Genomic DNA, 22,843 nt, shown 5'->3' with positions numbered 1-22,843 from the left:
TGCAAATAGTTACTATGGTGCCTGGCCAGGGTGGGAGGTTTCAATCAGTGTGCTTCCCCTAACAAAAGTACTTTTCAGGCTATGCAAGTACTGCACCCTCACAAACTCACAAATGTTTGCTGCTACTGTTTTAGTTATTAATATATAGTAGAAAGATTACTGGGATTCCCAGGTGGCTCAGTGGTAAGGAATCCAGAGACCTGGGATCAATCCCAGGGTCGGGAAGATCCCCTGGAGAAGGAAATTACAAAGTAGAAAGCCTGGAATTTAATTGGCCCTACTATTTATTAGCAGAGTGATCTTAGCCAAGCATTTCACTTCTTTGAGTTTCTGCTTCCTTTTGTATAAAACGTAATGATTATAGTAGATACCAACAAGGTTCATTCCAGGTGTAGAGTTTTCTCATTCTGTAATTTGGAATTCATCTCCCCACACTTACCTTTCTAAAAAAATTTTTTTTTTCTCTAAAAATATTTAAACTAGCTTTGGCCTCAGAGAGTTGACATCTGTAAGCCACTACTGTATCAGATTACAGTATATTTCAATTTGTTTTAAAGATGCATATTTATATGCATATTTGATATTTTAGTGGACCATTCATTAGTTTATTCAATACTTAAATACATAAATTTAAAAAATGTTAATGAAGTTATTTTTCAAATACTGATGTGAGGAATATCTGTTTTAAATTGGTCCACTTGAATGAACTATCCAAGTCCCATTATCAATTTAGCTATCCAGAAACACTTCATGTAGCACTTTTTTATCCCGAAGAAAGCAATGTTCCATGTCCAGGATTCTTTTGAAGCCTTGAAATAGTAACCATGTGGGTAAGAAAACAGAGAAAATATGAATAACCATAGCATTAACATTCATGGGGAAGAGAATTAGTAAGGTAAAGGTGACCAGTTGCATTCCTGGATTCTGAAGTGAAGGACTATTTACAGTGTCTTAATTGGAGGGACAAAAAAGGGTGTCACCAGGCAACTTTCTAAGAAATTAGGTCAAGGAAAAGTTAAAGGCATCATAAGTTAAAAATTAAAGAAGTAATATATTATGTCTTTCTGTAGTGTTCATGCTTTCTCTCTTAATACTAAAATTAATCCTTTTTAATAAGGTAACTCAAGTGGCAGCCAGCCCTTAGCAGTTTTAGCATATATATGAATTTCAGTGATTGCCCAATTTTAGCATTTCAGAAATGCCTTAAGTTGTTATGGATATAATGTGTTTTCTTCTTTAAGAAGACAAAAACATTTGATTTTTAAAAATTTATAACACAATGTTGAACTTGTAATTGTTTACTGTTTTATGTGAAAGTCATAAACCATTGTTACATGTGCTAATGTTCCTTTGTGTGGAAATCATATGGAATTTAAAATAAACAAAGAATTTTGTTTCACTCTTTAAAAACATACCATGTTCAGAGGATAATTTTTCAAAAAGTCATAATTCTTTTATAAATATAAAATGAAGATGTCAGAGATTTTACTTAGTTCATTAATTAATGAGGGAACCAATAAGAATGTTACCAAAAATTCATATACAGGAGACCTGTAGGCCCTGATCCTCTCAGATTTTGATTCTCTTATTCAGTAGGGTCATAAAAATGATAAGTCACTTGATCATTGACTTGGGAAGCCCCAAGAAAAGCCCCCATGATCTTGGGAAGCCCCAAGGAAAGCTTAGTATCATTTGAATGGGATGATTTAAGGAAAACTGCTTGAATTTTGAGGAATGAAATAAGAATACTCATTTTTTTTTTTCACAGTAGTAGATTTTTTTCTGAGTTTCCCTGGTGGGTCAGTGGTAAACATTTCCACCCAGCAATGCAGGAGATGCAAGTTGGATCGCTGGATCGGGAAGATCCCCTGGAGAAGGAAATAGTAACCCACTCCAGTATTCTTGCCTGGGATATTCCATGGACAGAGGAGCCTGGCAGGCTACAGTCTACGGGCTCACAAAAGAGTTGGACACCACAACTGAGTGACTAAACAAAACAACACCAAGGTTTCTCTCTAGCTACAATTCAGAATAATTTTTAGTATTCTGTGTAATTTACCTGCCTGCTTCTCATCTGTGTTTCTTTGTAATGTTTGTGGTTGCTCTGAGGTTTCCAGTGTACATACTGAATCTTTCACAGTCAATCTTTTGCTCGGTTTTCAATCTCTGACTCTTTGTGACCCCATTGACTGCTGCTTGCCAAGTTTCCCTGTCCTTTTCTATATCCTGGAGCTTGCTCAAACTCATGCCCATTGAGTTGATGATGCCATCCAACCTTCTCATCCTCTGTATCCCTCTCCTCCTGTCCTCAATCCTTCCCAGCATCAGAGTCTTTTACAGTGAATCAGACTTTGTGTCAGGTGGCCAAAGTATTGGAGCTTCAGCTTCAGCAGCAGCCCTTCCAATGAATATTCAGGGTTGATTGTTTCAGGATTGACTGGTTTGATCTCCTTACTGTCCAAGGGACTGTAAAGAGTCTTTTCCAGCACCACAGTTCAAAAGTATCAATTCTTCAGTGCTCAGCTTTCTTTATATCTGTCCAGCTCTCATATCTGTACATGACTACTGGAAAAACCATAGCTTTGACTATACAGACCTTTGCTAGCAAAGTGATGTCTCTGCTTTTCAATACACTGTCTAGTTTTGTCATAGTTTTTCATCCAAGGAGTTAGCATCTTTTCATTCTTAATCTTTCACAGTCTATTTAGTAGTAATATTTTATCACTTCAAGAAAATGTAGGAACCTTATAATCATAAAGGTCCCTTTCCCCTTCCCCATTTATGTTATAGTTATCATATATATTACTTTTCACCTACTGAAAATCCTACCAGATACAATTTTGACCTTTGTGTCAGTAATCTTATATACTTTAAAGAACTAAAGAGGAAAAAACTAGTATGTTTTATAAATATTTCCCAGGTATTTACCGTGTCCAGAGATCTTCCTCCATTCCTAAAGTTCTGAGTTTTTCTCTGGTGCATTTTCCTTCAACATTAAGAACTTCTTTAGCATTTCTTTGAGAGCAGACCTGCTAGTAACAAATTCTCTGAGTTTTCTGTTATCTGGGAGTATTTGTTTCCTCTCATTCCTGAAGGATATTTTTGCTAGATATAGAATTCTAGGTTAATATTTCTTTCTGTGCTTCAGAAATATTGTTCCACTGTCTTCTATCCCCTCTGCTTTCTTATGAGAAATGCATGATAATTCCAACCGTTGCTTCCATAAATGTAGCGTGTTGGTTTTCTCTAGCTGTCTTTAAGGTTTTTTTTGTTTACCTTTGATTTCCTGAGTTTTATTATATGATGTTTCTGGTCTAGATTTCTTTAAATTTATCCTGTTTGAGGTTCTCTGAGTTTCTTGACTCTGTAAATATTTTAAAATTAAATTTAGGAACTTTTTAGCTATTATTTCTTTCTGTACCAGTCTTTCTCCTCTTCTTTTAGGACTCCACGGTTAAACTTTTTTATATTATTCTTCAGATTCCTGAGACTCCATTCATGGTTCATTTTCCCCCCCCTCTCTGTTCTTCATATTAAATAATTTCTATTGGATTTTTCTGTGGTGATATTTCCATTTGATTATTTTTTATAGTTTCTTCTTCACTTCTGAGAACCTCTGTATTTCCATTCATTTCAAGCATGTTTACCTGTATCTCATGAAACATAGTACCTCCATAAAATTTTAAATGCTTGTGTCACTGCCACCATAGAACAGCCACTGCACTACTTCCTACACTCACACACACACACACCTTACCCTAGGGGGAAAACCAGAAGAGAAAAAAAGAAAAATAAAAAGCAGCTGGTTTCCCCAGCAGTCTTGAAAACCACATGGGCCTTATCTGCCAGACGAGGTTTCTGTTGGACTTTTGGCTGTTCCTGCCATCACTGTGCACCACAACTTAGAACTCACTCTCAAATCAGAGTTATAAGGAAAAAGATGAAAAACAAATGGAAAATTCACCACCGTTGGATCATATCTGCAATTTAACTCCCGTCCCCAGTCTCTATTGTTCTTGTTTACTTTTCAGAGTTGTCAGGTATTTGTGTTTTGTCATTTTTCTTGAGTTAATTTAAGCAGCATGGGGATTGGACTGTAGTAAGCTTATTCCAATTTTGGCTGGCACCAGAAATCCTGAAATTTTAAGATAATGAAAATATTTTCTGGTCCATTAGCAGAGACATGGTTTTCTGAGAAACTTAATACAGGATTTCCTCTAAAAGTGATACTTTAATATCTTTACATCTATGAGCACAGATCAGTTAAATATATTGTAGTGAGTAATAACTGTTCCCAGGGAGTTGTCAGCATTAACTTGATCCTGCCCATGTCACCATTAAGCAAAGAACATACCCCAATACTCAAAGGGTGGTAGTAGTGTTCTCTCAATGTGTTTCTTAGGGATATTCTTTCATATATTATAAAATCAAGTTAAAAGAGGAAATGCTGTAAAACTCATTGTTCCTTATGTCAGTCTGCCTTCTCAGCAGATGTGGCTGTATATATACACATATGTGTGTGTCATATATACTTTATGCACATATATATTTAAAAACCTAATTATATATGAGATGCCAGCAGAATAAAATGGAATCTACATGTATACCTGTATCTGCATTTGTTTGAGAAAACTGAAGTGAAATAAGAGTGATGAGAATTGCTTATGATTTTGAAAGTGTCATTAATAAAATATAATCCCCATTCTACATAATTTAGTGATCTTGAGTAGCATGCATGCTAAGTCGCTGCAGTCATGTCCATCTCTTTCAACCCTATGGACTGTAGTCTGCCAGGTTTTAAATTATGCAGTGTTTTGTGTTATTCTCCATAATATTTAAAAAATGGAAAATTTTTTGAAGTATAAATTATCAACTTAAATTTCTTTTATAAATATTGGTACTAATAATCTACAAATGATTGCCCATCTAGTTCAAGTAGATAGTACATCTGTGAGTCAACAGGTTTCTTTTTAAAATATTAAAATATGGCCTTTCTCCATGCCCTTGTAACTTAGAGCAACCTCTAACAGAAATGAGATCTTCTGCCAGCACCTTTACATGTAGCAGCTGTATTATTGGCAATTCTCATTTAAATAAAGATGTATGTAGTTGTTTTAACATAATCATATTAGTTGTGTTTATAAATATTTAAAAGTTGGTATTTGTTTTGTTTAAGGTAATGGAGTCCAGATTGGAAATTGCCTCATATCTTGACTATGCAGCCCAAGGCAGCCTCAAAAAGTCATTTTTCTTCTTGTTTGTTTGGGGCTTTTTGTTTGTTTTTGAAGAAATGACTCTGCCATCTGGTCAATTGTGAAGGACTTGAACCATTCTAAGGGAACTTCACTATTCCTGCCCCACCCCAACTATACTTCCTCAGTATGCAGTCATTCGAGGATCTTATTACTCATTTATGGGTGCTAGAAACTAACAAAGTAGTTTGAAAACATTACTTTCACCCTCTTGCAACCTTTTTATCTTAACGTAATTTTTCAGGCATTAGCCAAACTAAAATACAGAAATTACAGTTGATTAGAACTTTTCTTGGGGCTTTCCAGGTGGCTCAGAATCTGCCTGCCAAGCAGGAGACGTGGGTTTGATCACTTGGTCAAAAAGATCCCCTGGAGGAGGAAATGGCAACCCACTCCAAGTGTTGCCTAGGACTCCTCTTGCCTAGGAGATCCCATGGTCAGAGGAGCCTAGTGGGCTACAGTTGAGGGGTGTCACGAGGAGCTAGCCATGACTTAGAGACTAAAAAACAACAAAAAACTTACCCTACTGAAAAAGCAGGTTATAGCACAACTCTTGTGTAAAATCCATGTCATAATACCTCTAGTAATGGGCCTTTTCTTCACTGTAAGGTTTTATAACATTACAGATATGACTTGAGGTTCAGTTAAGAGGCAGACATGGAATAGTTTATTAAGCAGTCAAGATTTGGAGTGAGTTAGTTCTGAGTTCTGATCCCAGCTCTACTGCATACTACTGTGTAACCTTGGGCAAGTCATTTAACCTCTCTAAACTTCAGTTCCTTATCTTTAATGTGGGGATATACTGGTAGCAACCTCCTGGAGTTGCTGTAAGGAGTAAACGGTATATATGAAGCTTTTAGCTAAGTGTGTAGCACAGAACTCAGTGGATGTTAATGTTAAGGTTGTTGTTGCTTTTTTTCATCACTGCTAGTATCTTTAAGCTGATTTTAAAACAGTGGTTATAATCGGCTAAAAAAAACTTCACATCATTTCAGTTCAATTATAGCTATTGTATAGTTTGAAGATTTTCAGTTATAATAATTGGCTTTTTGCTCTTTCATGGGTAGGTCTGCAGAAAATGTGCCAAAGACATTTGAGTAAACCAACAGTTAGAAAATCATAAACTGGCTTGTAACACCTCATAAATCATATCTTGATTTCATTTAGTTCTTGTGAGTTTAAGAGAAAGCTTGAATTACATGTCTCTTTAGAATTAACAGTGTTGCTAATATCCCTGGAAAGGCTTAGAATTAACCTGTGACTTTAATGTCATAATGATCACAACTTGAACATTTATCTGAAAATTTAGCTGCTAGGAAAATTTCTCGCTGGCCAGTAATGTGAAATAAAATTATTGCTTTGACAGGACTCAACAAGTAAGTTGGTCTTTTAAATGGGAGGCACTATTGTATGTCACTCAGGGAGAGTTGGTGGTGAGAAAGTTAAGTAAAGAAGTGACCCAGCCAGTGGGAGGATTTATGTATGGTGAAGAGTTCGGGAATGGAAATCAGAAGCTTAGACTTTTAGTCATGGCTCTAACGCCAAAGCTCTTTCATGCAGAAAACTGAGCTTCTTGGTGCTTTAATTTCCTTTTCTCTAAGATAGGTACAGGCATACCTCAGAGATATTGTGACTTTGGTTCTAGAACCACTGCAATAAAGCAAATATTGCAGTAAAACAAGTCACAAGAACTTTTTGGTTTCCCAGTGCATATAAAAATTATTTTCACACTGTATAGTATAGTCCCTTAAGTGTGCAATAGTGATATTTCTAAAACACAATGAACATGCCTTACTTTAAAAATACTTCATTGCTAAAAATGCTAACCATCATCAGAACCTTCAGTGAGTCCTAATCTTCCTGCAGGTGTAGTGTCTTGCCTCTTTGTTGTTCAGGATGGTGATTACTGAAGGTTTGGGTGGCTGTGGCAGCATCTTAAAATAACAGTAAAGTTTGCCATGTTGATTGACTTCGTTTCATGAGTGATTTCTCTGTAGCATGCAGTGCTGCTTGATAGCCTTTTACCCATGTAGAACTTCTTCCAAAACTGGAGTTCATCCTCTCAAAACCTGCCACTACCTTATAACTAAGTTTATGTAATATTCTAAGCCCTTTGTTGTCATTTCAACAATCTTCGTGGCATCTCCATCTCAAGAAATCACTTTTTTGCTCATCCATAAGAAAAAATCCCTCCTCCGTTAGAGCTTTATCATGAGATTGCATCAGTTTAGTCACATGTTCAGGCTTCACTTCTAATTCTTGTTCTCTTGCTGTTCCCACCACATCTGCAGTTACTTTCTCCACTGAAGTCTTGAACCCCTCAGAGTCATTCATGAGAATTGGGATCAACGTCTTCCCATTGTTGATATTTTGACCTCTTCCCATGAATCACAAATGTTCTTAATGGCATCTAGAATGGTGTACCCTTTCCAGGAGGTTTTAATTTACTTTACCAGATTCATCAGAGAAATCACTATCTATGGCAGTTAGAGCTTCACAAAATGTATTTTTTTAATAGTAAAGCTTGAAAGTTGAAATTACTCCTTGATCTATGGGCTGCAGAATGGATGTTGTGTTAACAGAAATGAAAACAACATTGATCTCGTTGTACATCTCCATCAGAACTCCTAGGTAACCAGGTGCATTGTCAATATGCAGTAATGTTTTGAAAGGAATCTTTTCTTCCCTAAGCAGTAGATCTCAACAGTGGGCTTAAAATATCCAGGAAACCGTGTTGTAAACAGATGTGCTGTCATCCAGGTTTTGTTCCATTTATAAAGCACAGATGGAGTAGGTTTAGCTTAATTCCTAAAGGCCCTAGGATTTTCAGATTGGTAAATGAGCATTGGCTTCAAGTCACCAGCTGCACTGACCCCTAATAAGAGAATCAGCCTTTGAAGCTTTGAAGCCAGGAATTGACTTCTCCTCTTTAGCTATGAGAGTCCTAGATGGCATCTTCTTCCAGTATAAGGCTGTTTTGACTACAGTGAAAATCTGTTGTTTTGTGTTGCCACCTTCATTAATTATCTTAGCTTCTGGGTCTTGATATCAGATCTTCTAGATAACTTGCTACAGCTTCTAAATTAGCATTTGCTGCTTCACCTTGAACTTGTATGTTACAGAGTTGGCCTCTTTCCTTAAATCTCATGAACTATAAACTCTGCTAGCTTCACACTTTTCTTCTGCAGCTTCCTTATCTCCTTCATCCTTTATAGAATTGAAGAGAATTAAGACCTTTCTCTGGATTAGGCTTTGGCTTAAGAAAATGTTGTGACTAGTTTGATCATCTATCCAGACCACTAAAACTTTCTCCTATCAGCAATAAAGCTGTTTTATTTTCTTATTATTTATATGTTCACTGAAGTAGCACTTTTAATTTCCCTCAAGAACTTTTCCTTTGCATTCACAACTAGGCTAACTGGTCCAAGAAGCCTAGCTTTTGGCCTGTCTGGGCTTTCAGTGTGCCTTCCTCACTAAGCTTTATCATTTCTAGTTTTTGATTTAAAGCGAGAGATGTACAACACTTCCTTTCATTTGAATATTCAGAGTCCACTGTAGGGTTATTAATTGATCTAATTTCTGTATTGTTGTATCTCAGGGAATGGGGCGTCTCCGATGGTGTAGCAGGTAAAAGAACCCACCTGCAGTGCATGAGACATATGAGATGCGGTTTCAATCCTTGGGTCAGGAAGATCCCCTGGAGAAGGAAATGTCAATCCACTCCAGTATTCTTGCCTGGAAAATCCCATGGACAGAGGAGCTTGGCAGGCTACAGTCCATGAGGTCACAAGAGTCAGACATAACTTAGCGACTAAACCACCACCACCAGTATTCTTGCCTGAGATATTTCATGGACAAAGGAGCCTGGCAGTCTACCTTCATGGGGTCACAAAGAGGCGGACATGATAGTAGCAGCTGAGCACAGAGAATAGGGGGGCCAGAGGAGAGAGAGAGACGGGGGAGTGACCAGTCAGTGGCACAGTCAAAACACATACAACACTGCATTATCTTATATGGGCATGTTTTGTGGTGCCCTAAAATAATTGCTGAGCCCACATGCTCTACTATTAGAATAGTAACATCAAAGATCATTGATCACAGATCACCGTAACACATATAATAATGAAAAAAATTGAAATATCAGAAACTTACCAACATGTGATAACACAAAGACACAAAATGAGATAATGCTTTTGGAAAAATGGCACCAGTCAACTTGCTTGACAGAGTTGCCACAAACCTTCAATTTCTAAAAGAGTCAATATCTACAAAGCGTGATAAAACAAGGTATACCTCTATAATAATATGTGTTTTTTGTAGTTTGATGGTTTAGTCTGACCTCCAAATAATGTTTCTGAAATACCTTGGAACTGTGAAATATTCAGCTGTAAATTGGGACTTCTGTAGTTATTAGCATTAGAAAGGAGAGCTTAATGGTAATAAGACTTTCCTTTTTGGACATGATAAAAAGATTAGTGTCCTGGCCCTTTTTAACACCAATTGTAATCATCAGCATATATTCATAGTGAAGGAAAAATGAGAAGAATAATTTATAGTCACTGGATTTGCCTTCAGTGTTATAGAACCCAAACAGAGTGGAGCTGAGGCTTACAGTTCAGATGAATTTGATCTTCCATGAATTTATATGACTACATTTTTTGAGTAAATAGCTTCCTCTGTGTCCTTGCTCTGAATTAATCACATGTCATATAAAGTATCTGAAACCAACATTGGAATTTATTTATTTATTTTTGGCTGCTCTGGGTCTTCGTTGCTGTCTGCAAGCTTATTTTAGCTGTGGCAAGCAGAGGCTATTCTTTCATTGTGGTACACGGACTTCTCATTGTAGCTCCCCTTGTTGCAGACCATGAGCCCTAGGGTGCATGGGCTCAGCAGTTGCAGCTCATGGACTCTAGCGTACAGGCTCAGTAGTTGCGGCTTAGTTGCCCCAAGGAATGTGGAATCTTCCCATACCAGGGATCCATCAGTGTCCCCTGCATTGGCAGACAAATTCTTAACCACTGGGCCACCAGGAAGTCACCAACATTAGAATTCAACATTAAAATAACAAAAAAAATAGTAAAGGGATCAATCACAACACGAAACGGTGTAGAAAATTAAAGAAATTAATTGAGATGATGCTTCACATATTATCTGCTGATTAGCATCATTAAGTGGGAAGAATGCACTTTCTTCTACCAAGGTATGGCAAGTTTGGTTCAAAAAATAAGAACCAGTAGACCCTGGTGATCAAACACGCCAATAGGCATTTTAATTTTTTCCACTTTTCCTTCCTATGGGCTCCAGGTTTGTAATCTCAAACCTGGAAATCTCCTTTTCCCCTTCCTGTCACATCTTAAGAGGTGAAAAAAATTCTTAGAGTTAGTCAAAATGGTTAGAGTTAGTCAAATGCCTAAATATTGACAAGGAAACGGTGCCACTGACCATTTATATAGCAATTTAGAATTGAATTTTTGGTTGATTTTGCTGTTTTTTCATTGAATTGTTACTGTGTTTTATGGATATAGGTTCCTTCATGATTTAGTTTTCAGGTATTGTAGAAGCCTCGTGGACTAGATTTGTTTCTGTGGCTACATTTAAAAAAAGAAAAATAATAAGACAGCCTTTAAGCTAAGGAGCAAAAAATAAATATAAAAAAAATAAGCAACTCAATAAACCTATAGCTTTGCCTTTTGTATATCCAGTGATTGGAAGGTGACTATTCTGATAGTAATCACTGATTGAAAGGAGTTACACTTCCAGTCATTTTTGAGCATACCAAAACTAAGTATAACCATGACTTCTGAAGGAGGCCCTTGGGAGCTGTCCCCAAATGAATTTCATACATAGAGGCAAATTGATCACATACAGTAGATCCTCCCAAAATGCTTTCCTTGACATTTCATTCCATTTATGTTAAGGGAAACTTTTGTGTATTTTTGACTGGTAATAAAAGGATTCCACTAAAGAACCATCTAGGAACATGTAGTCGATAAAGCCAGAGAGAGGAAAGGAGAGTAGGGACTCTCTAAGCCCTTGCCTGTTAGTTACCCTGAGTCCTCTTTAGGTATTTCCTCCCACCCTCCCTCCTCTGGCTAGTTATGAACTCTTTTTGATCTTCCTTAAAAATAAAGCCCTGTGAAATTGAAATCCTGATGGACTCACTATATCTACTTATAAATTATTTTAAAGTGTCATTTCAGTCTTCTTTGTATAAAGGTTGATATACCCAGCCACCTTTGTAAAAGGAGTCTCTAACTTCTAGTTTAAAAAATGAAAAGGAATCAACTTTGGCTTGCAAATTGCATATCCTAGACTCACTTGTAGGCCAAGCATTTCTAAAGGATGAGAAAGAAGCTGAGAATACAGTGTTGATAACTCTCAGAACCAAAATGCAAAGATATTGTCAGGTCTGTAATTTCTCCTTAGCAAAGATTATTTTATATGGAAGTAAAATATGTTGACTCATATTTCAGACTTGAATAATTATTATTTGAAAAGCTAAATATTAAGAAGTTTAGTAGCTTTTAAGGTTAAAATTGGGCATATGAAGTGAACTGACAGTCGCTCAGTCGTGTCTGACTCTTTGCTGTCCCATGAACTGTAGCCCTCCAGGCTTCTCTGTCTATGGTATTCTCCAGGCAAGAAAACTGGAGTGGGTTGCCGTTCCCTTCTCTATGGAATCTTCCTGATCCAGAGAACGAACCTGAGTCTCCCGCATTACAGGTGGATTTTTTACCATCTGAGCCACAGGGGAAGCCCCAAATTGAGTATAATTTCCACTATTTTTTTTACCTTTTACATTATATTCCTCTTATTTTATATAAGCAGTAAAGATTTTTCAAAATTAAAAAAACAAAAAACTAAGAAGAATGATACTTGAAAGGTATACCACACATATACTCCTATTTTGTTTAGAGTTTGTGTTTAAGAAACAAAACTGTTTATTGAACGTCTACCATAACATGTCCATACAAACCACAGTACATATATTATCTAATATAATATTCTCAACATCCCCATAATTTAGTTTATTATCCCCATTTTGAAAACAATCGGAGACTCAGGGAAGTTAAAATTAAATTTACCCAGTTTAAGGAGTCAGGATTTATATCCAGATCTATGTACCTCCAGGGCTTCCCAGGTGGCTCAGGTGGTAAAGAATCTGCTTGCAATGTGGGAGATCTGGGTTCGATCCCCGCGTTGGGAAGATCCCCTGGATGAGGGCATGGCAACCCACTCCAGTATTCTTGCCTGGAGAATTCCATGGACAGAGGAGCCTGACAGACTACAATCCAAGGAGTCTCAAAGAGTCAGACACAACTGAGCAACTAACACTTTCACTTCACTATGTACCTCCAGAGTTCATGTTCTTTCATTACCCTACACACTTTTTTTCCTGTTACAAACTGAGTCCCTGATGGTGTCCTGGGCCCAGTGACCTTCTTGGGCTTCCCTGGTGGCTCAGCTGGTAAAGAATCCACTGACAATACGATCCCTGGGGTGAGAAGGGAAAGGCTATCCACTCCAGTATTCTGGCCTGGAGAATTTCATGGACTGCATAGTCCACAGGGTCGCAAAGATTCGCACGCTACTGAGCAGCTCTCACTTCAAACTGATGTAAACTCTTCTTTAAGAAAATGTTAGAAAGCTCCATGGAATAAAGGCTGTTTTCAGTAAGTCCTGGGTCAATAATAAACTGTTTCACAAACCTCTTTCATGTGACAGTATCTTACCACTTATCAGTTGTGCCTCTAGAGTTCATCAAAAGTCACTTAACGTGCTCTTTCATAAACATGAGGCTTCCCTCATAGCTCAGTTGGTAAAGAATCTGCCTGCAATGCTGGAGACTTCAGTTTGATTTCTGGGTCAGGAAGATCTGCTGGAGAAGGGACAGGCTACCCATCCAGTATTCTTGGCTTTCCCTTGTGACCCAGCTGGTAAAGAATCAGCCTGCAATGCAGGAGACCTGGGTTTGATCCCTGGGTTGGGAAGATCCCCTGGAGATGGAAAAGGCTACCCACTTCAGCCTGGAAAATTCTGGCCTGGAGAATTCCATGGACTATATAGGCCACGGGTTCACAGAGAGTCAGAAACAATTGAGCAACTTTCATTTCACTTCACTTCATAAACATGATGGCTCTGGATACCTCAGGCCAGAGAGAACCAGTCTCCCTAAACAGTCACAGATGCCACTTTGGTTCTGTGGCATGCTGGGATATGCCTGATAGCTGATATGCCTGATATGCTGATAGCAGACTTCAGCATGCTTGTGACATAATAACAGGTGGCTTTAAAGTGAATAAAATATATAATCTGTTTTTCCTTTTTAAAAACCAAATAGTAGATCTTTCAAGACTTTCTAGAATTAGTAAAATGGAGACAAGTAAAATCTTGAGGCTATTTGCAGTGCTACATCGTACAAGTATTTGTGTTGTGCCACTGAGAAATTTGTGATGTTTTCATGATGTGCAGCTATCAGAAAATTCAGGGTGGGCGGGAAAAAGGAAGGGAAACTCAGTGCAATATGAAATCAAAGCCAAAAGTTGCTGAAATTTTAATCTACAGTAATAGTTTAGGGATCACATTAATTTTAATTATATATCATCAGTAAGCATCAGTAGGATTGAAAATTAAAGTATGATATAATTTCAAAAGTATTTGATAATACTGAGCAGGATTTGGTTGGGATTGCAAATAGCAACAGGATTACATTAGTACAGCAAGAAGCTAATACAGAAATAAGACGATAGATTATTTGCTTACTAAAGAAAACATGCTTAAAATGAAGCACACGAAAACTCAATTAATCATATTTATTTTTCAAGATTTATCCCCCAAATTTCAATTAATAATATTTTTTTCTGGTAACATAAATTTAGAGGAACTCTCTATCATGGGGAGATTTGATTCTCTTGACCTTGCTCCCTATATAACTTAGCATTCATCTTCCATAGGATGTAAAAGACAAGGGTATCATGAGAAAATTGAATCAAAGAGTCAGAAACATTATGGTGACTATAGTTACTTGCATCTTCCTCCATGAAAACTTTGCCTGGAACTTTCAGGGAAAATAACCGATGGACCAATTTCTTTTTCTGCCCTTCTTTAACCAGTTCAGTTGTGAGAGGTGTTCTTAAGCACAAAAGTAGTGAAGATAAAGCAGAAACAGACATGAATTATCAACTCCATTGTAAACCTGTGGTTGGTAAAAGTAACTGTGGCAGAAGAGAGAGGGGGAAAGAGGAAGAAAATGATGTTGGTATGGAGTCTCACTCTGGTTCTCTTTATAATCATTATGTAGCTTGGAAATAAAGAGATTCTTAGGACACAAAGCTTTTTAAAACTCAAAGTTTTTACTCAAGGCAAAAAAACCCAAAATGGGTTTGTCTCTTTGAAGTATCTGGTATAAAAGTAAATGGACTTCATTATATATTCAATATTATATCAATCTTAAAATGAGGAAATCCTCACTGAAATCTGTGGGAAAATGTTTCCTCATTGGGACCTTACTGAAAATTCAGCTTAGTTATAAAAAAGAAATATCCTGCCACATAGTATTAATAAAACAAAACCGAGTAACTGTGAAGCTTAGAAAGTCTGCAGCACTAAGCTGTTCTATATAAGCTTGGAAAATAAGTTTTTTGTAAGTAAAGATTGCAAAGAAAATAAATTCATTTCTGAAGTTTCATTGTGAGCTGAACACATGAGTCATGTTATATTTTATGTAATTCAAATGTTAAGCAAAGACATACTTAACTCTGTGAACATCTGCTAAGGGTCAAAAAATAACAATAATGAGCAGCACTAGAAAGATGACTTTATCAGAATCAGAGAAAAACAGAAAAACCTCCTAAGCAGTTAAGTGAAATGTAGGTTTTGTGAAGAAGACAAAGTAATCTACAAGCACAAGGAATATAATCTGAATCAAGCTCTATAAAAGCCAACGGTACCTTGGTCCATCTGGGAGTGGACTTTAAGCTCTGAATCTTCCCTTTGGTGTTTGTTCTTTGTGACATGATATGATGAAGTATTTTGTTTTGAAGTCCAGGTCAACCCAGAAGAAAAACAAATATTATAACTTTGTCAATACCAGTGTCTCATGGAAGTGAATGCTAACTGACTTTGAACAAGATTTATGGCTGTGAGCAGATTATTGTGTGTTCCTGACCCATTTCCCACAGTCTGTTAGTCATAATAAGATATGGCTTTCTCCTGTTTCTTTGGCCGAGGAACAACAGTGTAAATGTAAACATGCTCATTAACATCAGCAGGGGCTTATTCTTTTTGAGAGCTTCCTTTACTTAAATAAATAGGTGTTCGCTGAGTATGAAGAAGAAAGCTGGCAAAGTCTAACAGAGCTTCCAGAATGATAAAGTCATCCCTATTTGTCACTCCGTTTGTATCATATTCACAGGCTCCTTTAATCTTGGTTTTTCTGGTGATTTTCCAGCTATATATTAACCCCAAGGAATGTGTAATATGAATCCTATTCTCTAGACCTGATGATGTAATTAAGGAGAAGCTAAATTTAAGACAGTTCAGGAAGTCTAGAAGTCATCCCCCACATCATCTAGCCGTGAGAGCCAGAGGGACCAAATAGTGATTTACACACCTGAGCTGTCTATCCTCTGGGATTCTCATACATCTTTCTGCTACTGCTGCTGCTTCATCTCACCACAGTGACTATAGGCATGTCCAGAGTAGAGGTTTTAGCCAAAACTCAGGGAGTAGCCACCAGCCCTGTCATACATTCAGTATTCATCAACCATGACCCTGTGTTTTCCTGAATGTTCTTAATTTCAGTTATTCTGTTCTTGTATCAGCCGTCTGAATGCAGCTTTACATTTTAAACCGGGGATGTAATATGTGGCTTCCCAGGTGGCGCTAGGAGAAAAGAATCTACCTGCCAGTGCAGGATATGTAAGAGAGGGAATTCAGTCCCTGGGTCGGGAAAATCTGCAGAGAAGGAAATAGCAACCCATTCCAGTGTTCTCGCCTGGGAAATCCCATGGACAGAGGAGCCTAATGGGCTCCAGTCCATGGGGTCACAAGAGTCGGACATGACTGAGCAACTGACACACTCTTACCTATCATACATGGTTATCAATATCAATTTTTCTTTCTCCCCCACACAAGATATTACTCATTTTAAGTTTTTGCTTATCTGTCGAGTGAAAAAAAATGTGTTTCTTGTTTTAAATAAGCTTAATTAATAGTGGACATAAGTTTGAGTAGGCTCTGGGAGTTGCTGATGGACAGGGAGGCCTGCTGTGCTGCAGTTCACAGGGACGCAAAGAGTTGGACACGACTGAGCAACCGAACTGAATTAATAGTGAGACTGAGGAGTTTTTTTCCTTTTTCATAAAACAGTGTTCTCCAGAAGGATTAAATAGCTAAAGGTAAAAACAGATCTTAGAAATCCTTCAATAGACTATGGGAAAATATATACTCTACCTAGGGATAAATCCGTAAGATATGTTAATAATTTTTTACCTCATCTATTCAGAAGTATGTATGTAAAAAGCATCAGGATATAACTAGAAGGCAACTAACATACCAGGAAGTAACACTTGCTACACATGGCAAACAAATCATTAACACCCATAATACTTTTGTATTTGTTTTGTATTTGTATTTGTATTTGTTTCTACAAATCAATAAGAAAAAAAACCCAATAGCAAAATGAGTATTTATTTTTAGAAGAAGAATCCTAAATGGCCAATAAATGAAAAAATATTCAACCTTTGTTATTTACTATTAGCATAAAATGTTGTCTTACTATGTCAATACATATAAATCTTGATTCTTTTAAACATTGTATGGGTTATTGTTTTTTATTTAAATATTAATCCATTGATGGATGTCTTAGTTCTTTTCTACTTTTTGCTATGATAAACAATTCTACAATGAATTTGTATGTGTGTGTGTTAACGTTTGTTCGGTCGCTAAGTCATGTCCAACTCTTTGGGACCCCAGGGACTGCTGCACTCCAGGCTTCCCTGTCCTTCACTGTCTCCCAGAGTTTGCTCAAACTCATGTCCATTGAGTCGATGATGCCATTCAACCATCTCATCCTCTGTCACTCTCTTCTCCTGCCCTCAGTCTTTCCCAGCATCACTGTCTTTTGAGTTGGCTTGTCACTTCAGGTGGTGAAAGTATTGGAGCCTCAGCTCCAGCATCCAATGACTATTCAGGATTGATATCCTTTAGGATTGACTGGTTTGATCTCCTTATTGTCCAAGGTCATCTCTTAAGTCTTCTCCAGCACCACAGTTCTAAAGCATCAATTCTTTGGTGCTCAGCCTTCTATATGGTCCAACTCTCACATCTGTACATGACTACTGGAAAAACCATAATTTTGACTTTGTGGACTTTTGTTGGCAAAGTAATGTTTCTGCTCCTTAATTTAATATGCTGTCTAGGTTTGTCATAGCTTTTCTTTCAAGGAGCAAGCATCTTTTGATTTCATGACTGCAGTCACCGTCCACAGCGATTTTGGAGCCCAAGAAAATAAAATCTGTCACTGTTTCCATTTTTACCCCATCTTTTTGCCATGAAGTAATGGGACCGGATGCCATGGATCTTAGTTTTTTGAATGCTGAATTTTAAGCCAGCTTTTTCACTCTCTTGCATAGACATTATCAGATTTTTTAGTCTTGGTAGGTAGAAAACTCGACTTATTTTAAAAAGGTTTTTTTTTTTCCTTTAATTATTTCTAAGATGTAGTATCTCTTAATGTTTATATTTTAACTGCTTTATGCCATTTGTTTTTCTTCATTTATTACTTGTTTATTTTCTTGATAAATAAGTGCTTTTTCTACCCTTTACCCATTTTTCTGTTAGTATCTGTATTGATTATACAAACTCTTTACATAGTCATGATATCCCTTTTCTGCCATACAAGTTTAAATATATGATTTTTATACCTTGTTATACATATCATCCTAATTTTTACTTGCCAGGTTTTTACACATCATATTAATATTTCTACATCAGTTTAATATATTCCTGTTCATTATTTATTCAGCTACATCATTTATATGTTTTTTCCATTAGATCATTGTTTTCTCTCTAGACTGTATCATCTGCAAAATCAAGAACTATGTCTCCTCATATAGGTCTGGCACAATATCACTTACTTGATAATAATGATTTCTTCTTAATGATGGCTACATAGGTGAGACCTAGAAATAGATGCTCAGGTCCTGACAGGCTACATAGAGCCTACAGACTGATTATAGATCCTACCAGCAATAGACTTTTGCCATCCTTTCACCAGACTTGACCATTATATGTGAACAACAGAAGAGTATAGTGTTACTGTGTAATAGCTCTACTATGCATATTCTCACTGCTTTAAATTCACTGATTATATAAAAAAGAAGAATGCACTAGTTTAGTGTTTGATCTTTACCACATAGATCTAACGTCACAATCAGTTGCTTTTAGTATTTTCTTTGAAATCACATAAAGGTTCATATGTGCCAGGTTTCATAAGGATCACATGATAAGGTCAAGAAATACAAATTCCAAGGCAGAATTTATATGCCCAGTTCACATATGACAGTAATACTGTATAACCATATGTTGAATATAATACACAGTATGTAAATGCTCTTCTTGAATGCAATCCAATCAATAAAACCTAAAATAAATAACACTTTAATAACACATTTCAAATCAACTGAAAATGGAATAGATGGACTCTATGGCAAGAACATCCCTATAAAATTGACATTGAAAGGCCATTAAAACACAGAGAGTAAAACAATCTTGAAACTAAAGAAAAACTGTGAATATTTAGAAGTTTTTAAAAAGCCTACTACATTGCATGCCAAGATATAGCAGTCGTTTTTATTTAAAGAGCTATTTCAATAAAAACTGGATTGCCAAGCATTAAAAAGTAAATTCCATTTGCCATCACCAATAACTGAAAGAAACTTTAAAAAAATATACAATATTAACCTTAAAAAAGCTTAAAATGAACAATATTTAATAGAAAAATCAAAACTGAAAAATTCCACTTTTAGTCATAATTGGAACTGTTGAAAGATTGACCTATTTTATCATTAAAAAAGGTTATGGGAAAGCTACTGAAGTTAACTTCAAAAGCCTAGCAGTAAAAGGGATTGTAATGTCAGTAAAACTGAAACAGATCAAATAACCTGTAAGTAGTACTAATCCACTGCATCTTTGAACATGTATATGCCTCTTTTTAAGCTGGAAAGGTTGCCCTTTTTTTTTTCCCCTTAACTTGTTTCCAACAGCCCTTTAAAAAAGAAATCTATCTGTTCAACTGTTAACAGTCAGCAGCTCAGTACAGAAGCTACCTTTACTCAATGGTGATATGAGCTAAGATTTGAAATATTTTTTCCTCTTTGGCCCGGTTCTGGAAAACATAGTTTCCTCAGTCTACCTTGTACAGAGAGGGCTTTCTTTAATATTTATGTACTGTATGTATACAAACAAATGCAATAATGAAAGTAACATGCAATATTTTAACTTTTTTCTCTTGGTTATCAGCTCAAACTCTTACACCAGAATTGATGTTTGTGTTGTAATGGACATTTTCAGCTTTAATTTTGTCTCTTCAGATCCTGGGAAGACTTTGCCTGAAGCCCTGGATTATTGCACAGTTTGGCTGCAGACGGTACCTGGAGAAATAGACAGCAAAAGTGGTATTCCACCTTCACTCGTAACGCTGCAAATTAAAGATTTTCTTAATGGACCAGGTAAGAAAGTCATAATTCAAACTCTTTTTTTCCTGTGAGTCTCTTAATGTATACATGGAGTCTGCTAGTAATCTTGACGTTCTTTGCCAACCATGAGTAATTTGTTTTCCAGATGTGTACTCTTCTCAGTCTAGCCATTCTAGAGATCAAAAGGCAAATATTAATATGCCTTAAAATTTACCATTAGTTTGACAAAAAGTAGTTATCAATTAAAAAAGTAGTTGTCATTTTATTTCTGCCTTTTCTACTAAGTAACTGTGGGACCTTAGGCTGTTGTCTAATCTCCTGTGCCTCCGTTTCTTTACCTGTAAATGAAGAGATAAAATAGGTAATGGATGGATAGATGGGTGGGAGCATGAATGGATAGATAGGTGGATAGGATACATGACATACTTACACAAGATAATACACATAGGTAGATTGGATTAGGTAAATACTTACACATTTCAAATGTTTAGCAAAGTGCTTGGGACATATTAACACTCAATTTTAAATAGATAGATATAGATATCAAAAGGTATTAAGTGCTTATTATGTCCCAGGTACTAGGTACTTTATATACTTGTATAAAGCCAAACTGTAGGCTCTATAATTATTTCCATTTTACAAATAAAGAAGTTAAGACTTAGAAAAATGAAGTCAGTTGCCTAAGATCACAGTAGCAAAAGAGCCATTCAAACTCAGGTCTTTATGACTCCAAAGACCTAGGTCACGTCTATACTGCACTGCTGCTGCTGCTGCTAAGTCACTTCAGTCGTGTGCAACTCTGTGTGACCCCATAGACAGCAGCCCACCAGGCTCCCCGTCCCTGCGATTCTCCAGGCAAGAACACTGGAATGGGTTGCCATTCTCCAATGCATGAAAGTGAAAAGTGAAAGTGAAGTCGCTCAGTCATGTCCAACTCTTAGCCACCCCATGGACTGCAGCCTACGAGGCTCCTCCGTCCATGGGATTTTCCAGGCAAGAGTACTGGAGTGGGGTGCCATTGCCTTCTCCGATACTGCACTAATTTTAGTATAATTAAAGGTTTTTTCTTCTTGTCTATCTCCTCCTCACGCTTTTTCTTTTTGCTGCTCTATTTCTTCCTCCTTCATGTCATGTTTTTTTAATTAATTTTTAAATTTCTAATTGGAGGATAATTCCTCTTCTTTTCTTTGTTACTCTTACATCACCTGTTTGAGATCTGAGCTGTTTATTTAACAAAAATTACTACAGTTAAATTTTCCTTTTGTTATACTCACAGTGCTGCAGAACATGTTAGTCATTAAAAGAATACTAGTTTCTTCATTAGGAGTTTAAAACTGCGGCGTTATACTGTCTTAAGATCTCTAGCAATATACTGCAAGGCATGAATATTGGTGATTGAAAGCTATCCCTATGTGGACCTGATTCAGTTTGTGTGCCATAACATGCCAGTAAATTATGATTCATGACTACAAATAGAGAAAGTGGCCCACCATCAGGACTAAAGTAGACAGAGCCTGAAATCACCTCAGTTGGCCCTTTCACTGGGGCTCAGTTCTTCTTGTACATGTTTATCTGATGCTGGAATTTAAAACATATAGATATATGAAGAATTAGTTCTAATTTTTAGTATCCAGATTTAGTATATAGGTGTGGTTTCAAAGAGTTGAAGGAAGGGAAGAAGCTGATGATGAAGTCTAAAGGATTCATTAAAGATGGAAGCATCCTTTGGAATGCTGGATGGTTGAAAAAGAGTGTGAGTCCTCGGTTAGTGAGTGGGAAGTACCATATTTCATTGAATTCAAGCAACCGTCAATGTAGGAAAAAACATTTTACATACTACTAAGAAAAAAAAAACCCTGCTATTTAAGCTATTAAATATATATATATATATATTATATACATACATATATATCATAAATAAATTATATTATATATATATGATGTTTCATATACACATATATATCATATATATATATGTATATCATATTTATATATGATATATATATGTATATGATGTTTCCCTGATGACTCAGGTGGTAAAGAATCCACCTGCAACTTGGAGAAGGAAATGGCAACCCACTCCAGTATTCTTGCCTGAGAAATCCCATGGACAGAGGAGCCTGGCAGACTACAGTCCATAGGGAGGCAGAGAGTCGGTAGCTTTCTTACTTCATCAGTTGCAGGACAGAAGACTGAACATGCCAGAATGAATGAAATAGAGTAAGAACATGAGTAGTTCATGGAGAAGTGATAGGGAAACTTGCATTTACTTCCTTTTTCTCTCTTTTAGTTTCAGATTTCTTTTGGTTTTAGGCACAGTCTTTCACCTTTTGGCTAGAAAGTTCCCTTCTAGTTTACATTTGATTGATTTGTTTCTAAAAGGGATGGGATCTTCAAGTCAATGGTAAATTGTGTACCATATTTTTTGTGGCTGCCATATAATTTGAATTTTGAGAAATATCAATGAGCAAATGAAAATTTATATGTTTATCATTCTGTCATTCAATTTGACTATATATGACTTTTACAACAGTTGTACTTTGTGTTTATTATATTTTTTAAAATTGGAAACTACATATTTGCCATTTCTAATTTTATGCCCATTCAGTAATAAAGATTGCCTATATGGGGGTTCAAACTTTTAAATTAATGTATTGAAATAGTTATTTTACAGCAGTGCTTCTCAAACTAGTGTGCATTTGAACATCTCTGGAATTCTGGTTAAATCCAAATGTGGTTTCATAGGGATGAAATTCTATGTTTCTAACATTCTCACAGGTAAAATGAATACTGTGGATCTGGAGACTACACTTTTTGTACCAAGATTTTATATGACTCATAATAATATATATTTATATATGGTTACTTAATACCATCAATACAATTACT

General features: G+C 36.4%; 1 protein-coding gene across 16 annotated transcripts in view; it reads left to right on the top strand.

Annotated features, from left to right (window-relative positions):
* Window positions 1–22,843, top strand: part of VPS13B (vacuolar protein sorting 13 homolog B) — an 807,303-nt gene that overhangs the window by 568,688 nt on the left and 215,772 nt on the right. For all 16 annotated transcript variants that reach the window (XM_070803099.1, XM_070803104.1, XM_070803105.1 and 13 more), the window contains one exon: window positions 19,850–19,987. In XM_070803099.1, coding sequence (XP_070659200.1) covers window positions 19,850–19,987 — 138 coding nt within the window. The remainder of the gene's footprint in view (window positions 1–19,849; window positions 19,988–22,843) is intronic.

This window comes from Bos indicus, chromosome 14, assembly GCF_029378745.1.
Source record: "Bos indicus isolate NIAB-ARS_2022 breed Sahiwal x Tharparkar chromosome 14, NIAB-ARS_B.indTharparkar_mat_pri_1.0, whole genome shotgun sequence".
NCBI lineage: Eukaryota > Metazoa > Chordata > Mammalia > Artiodactyla > Bovidae > Bos > Bos indicus.
Note: the sequence above shows the minus strand (reverse complement) of the source record. Positions and strands in the feature narration are given on the sequence as shown.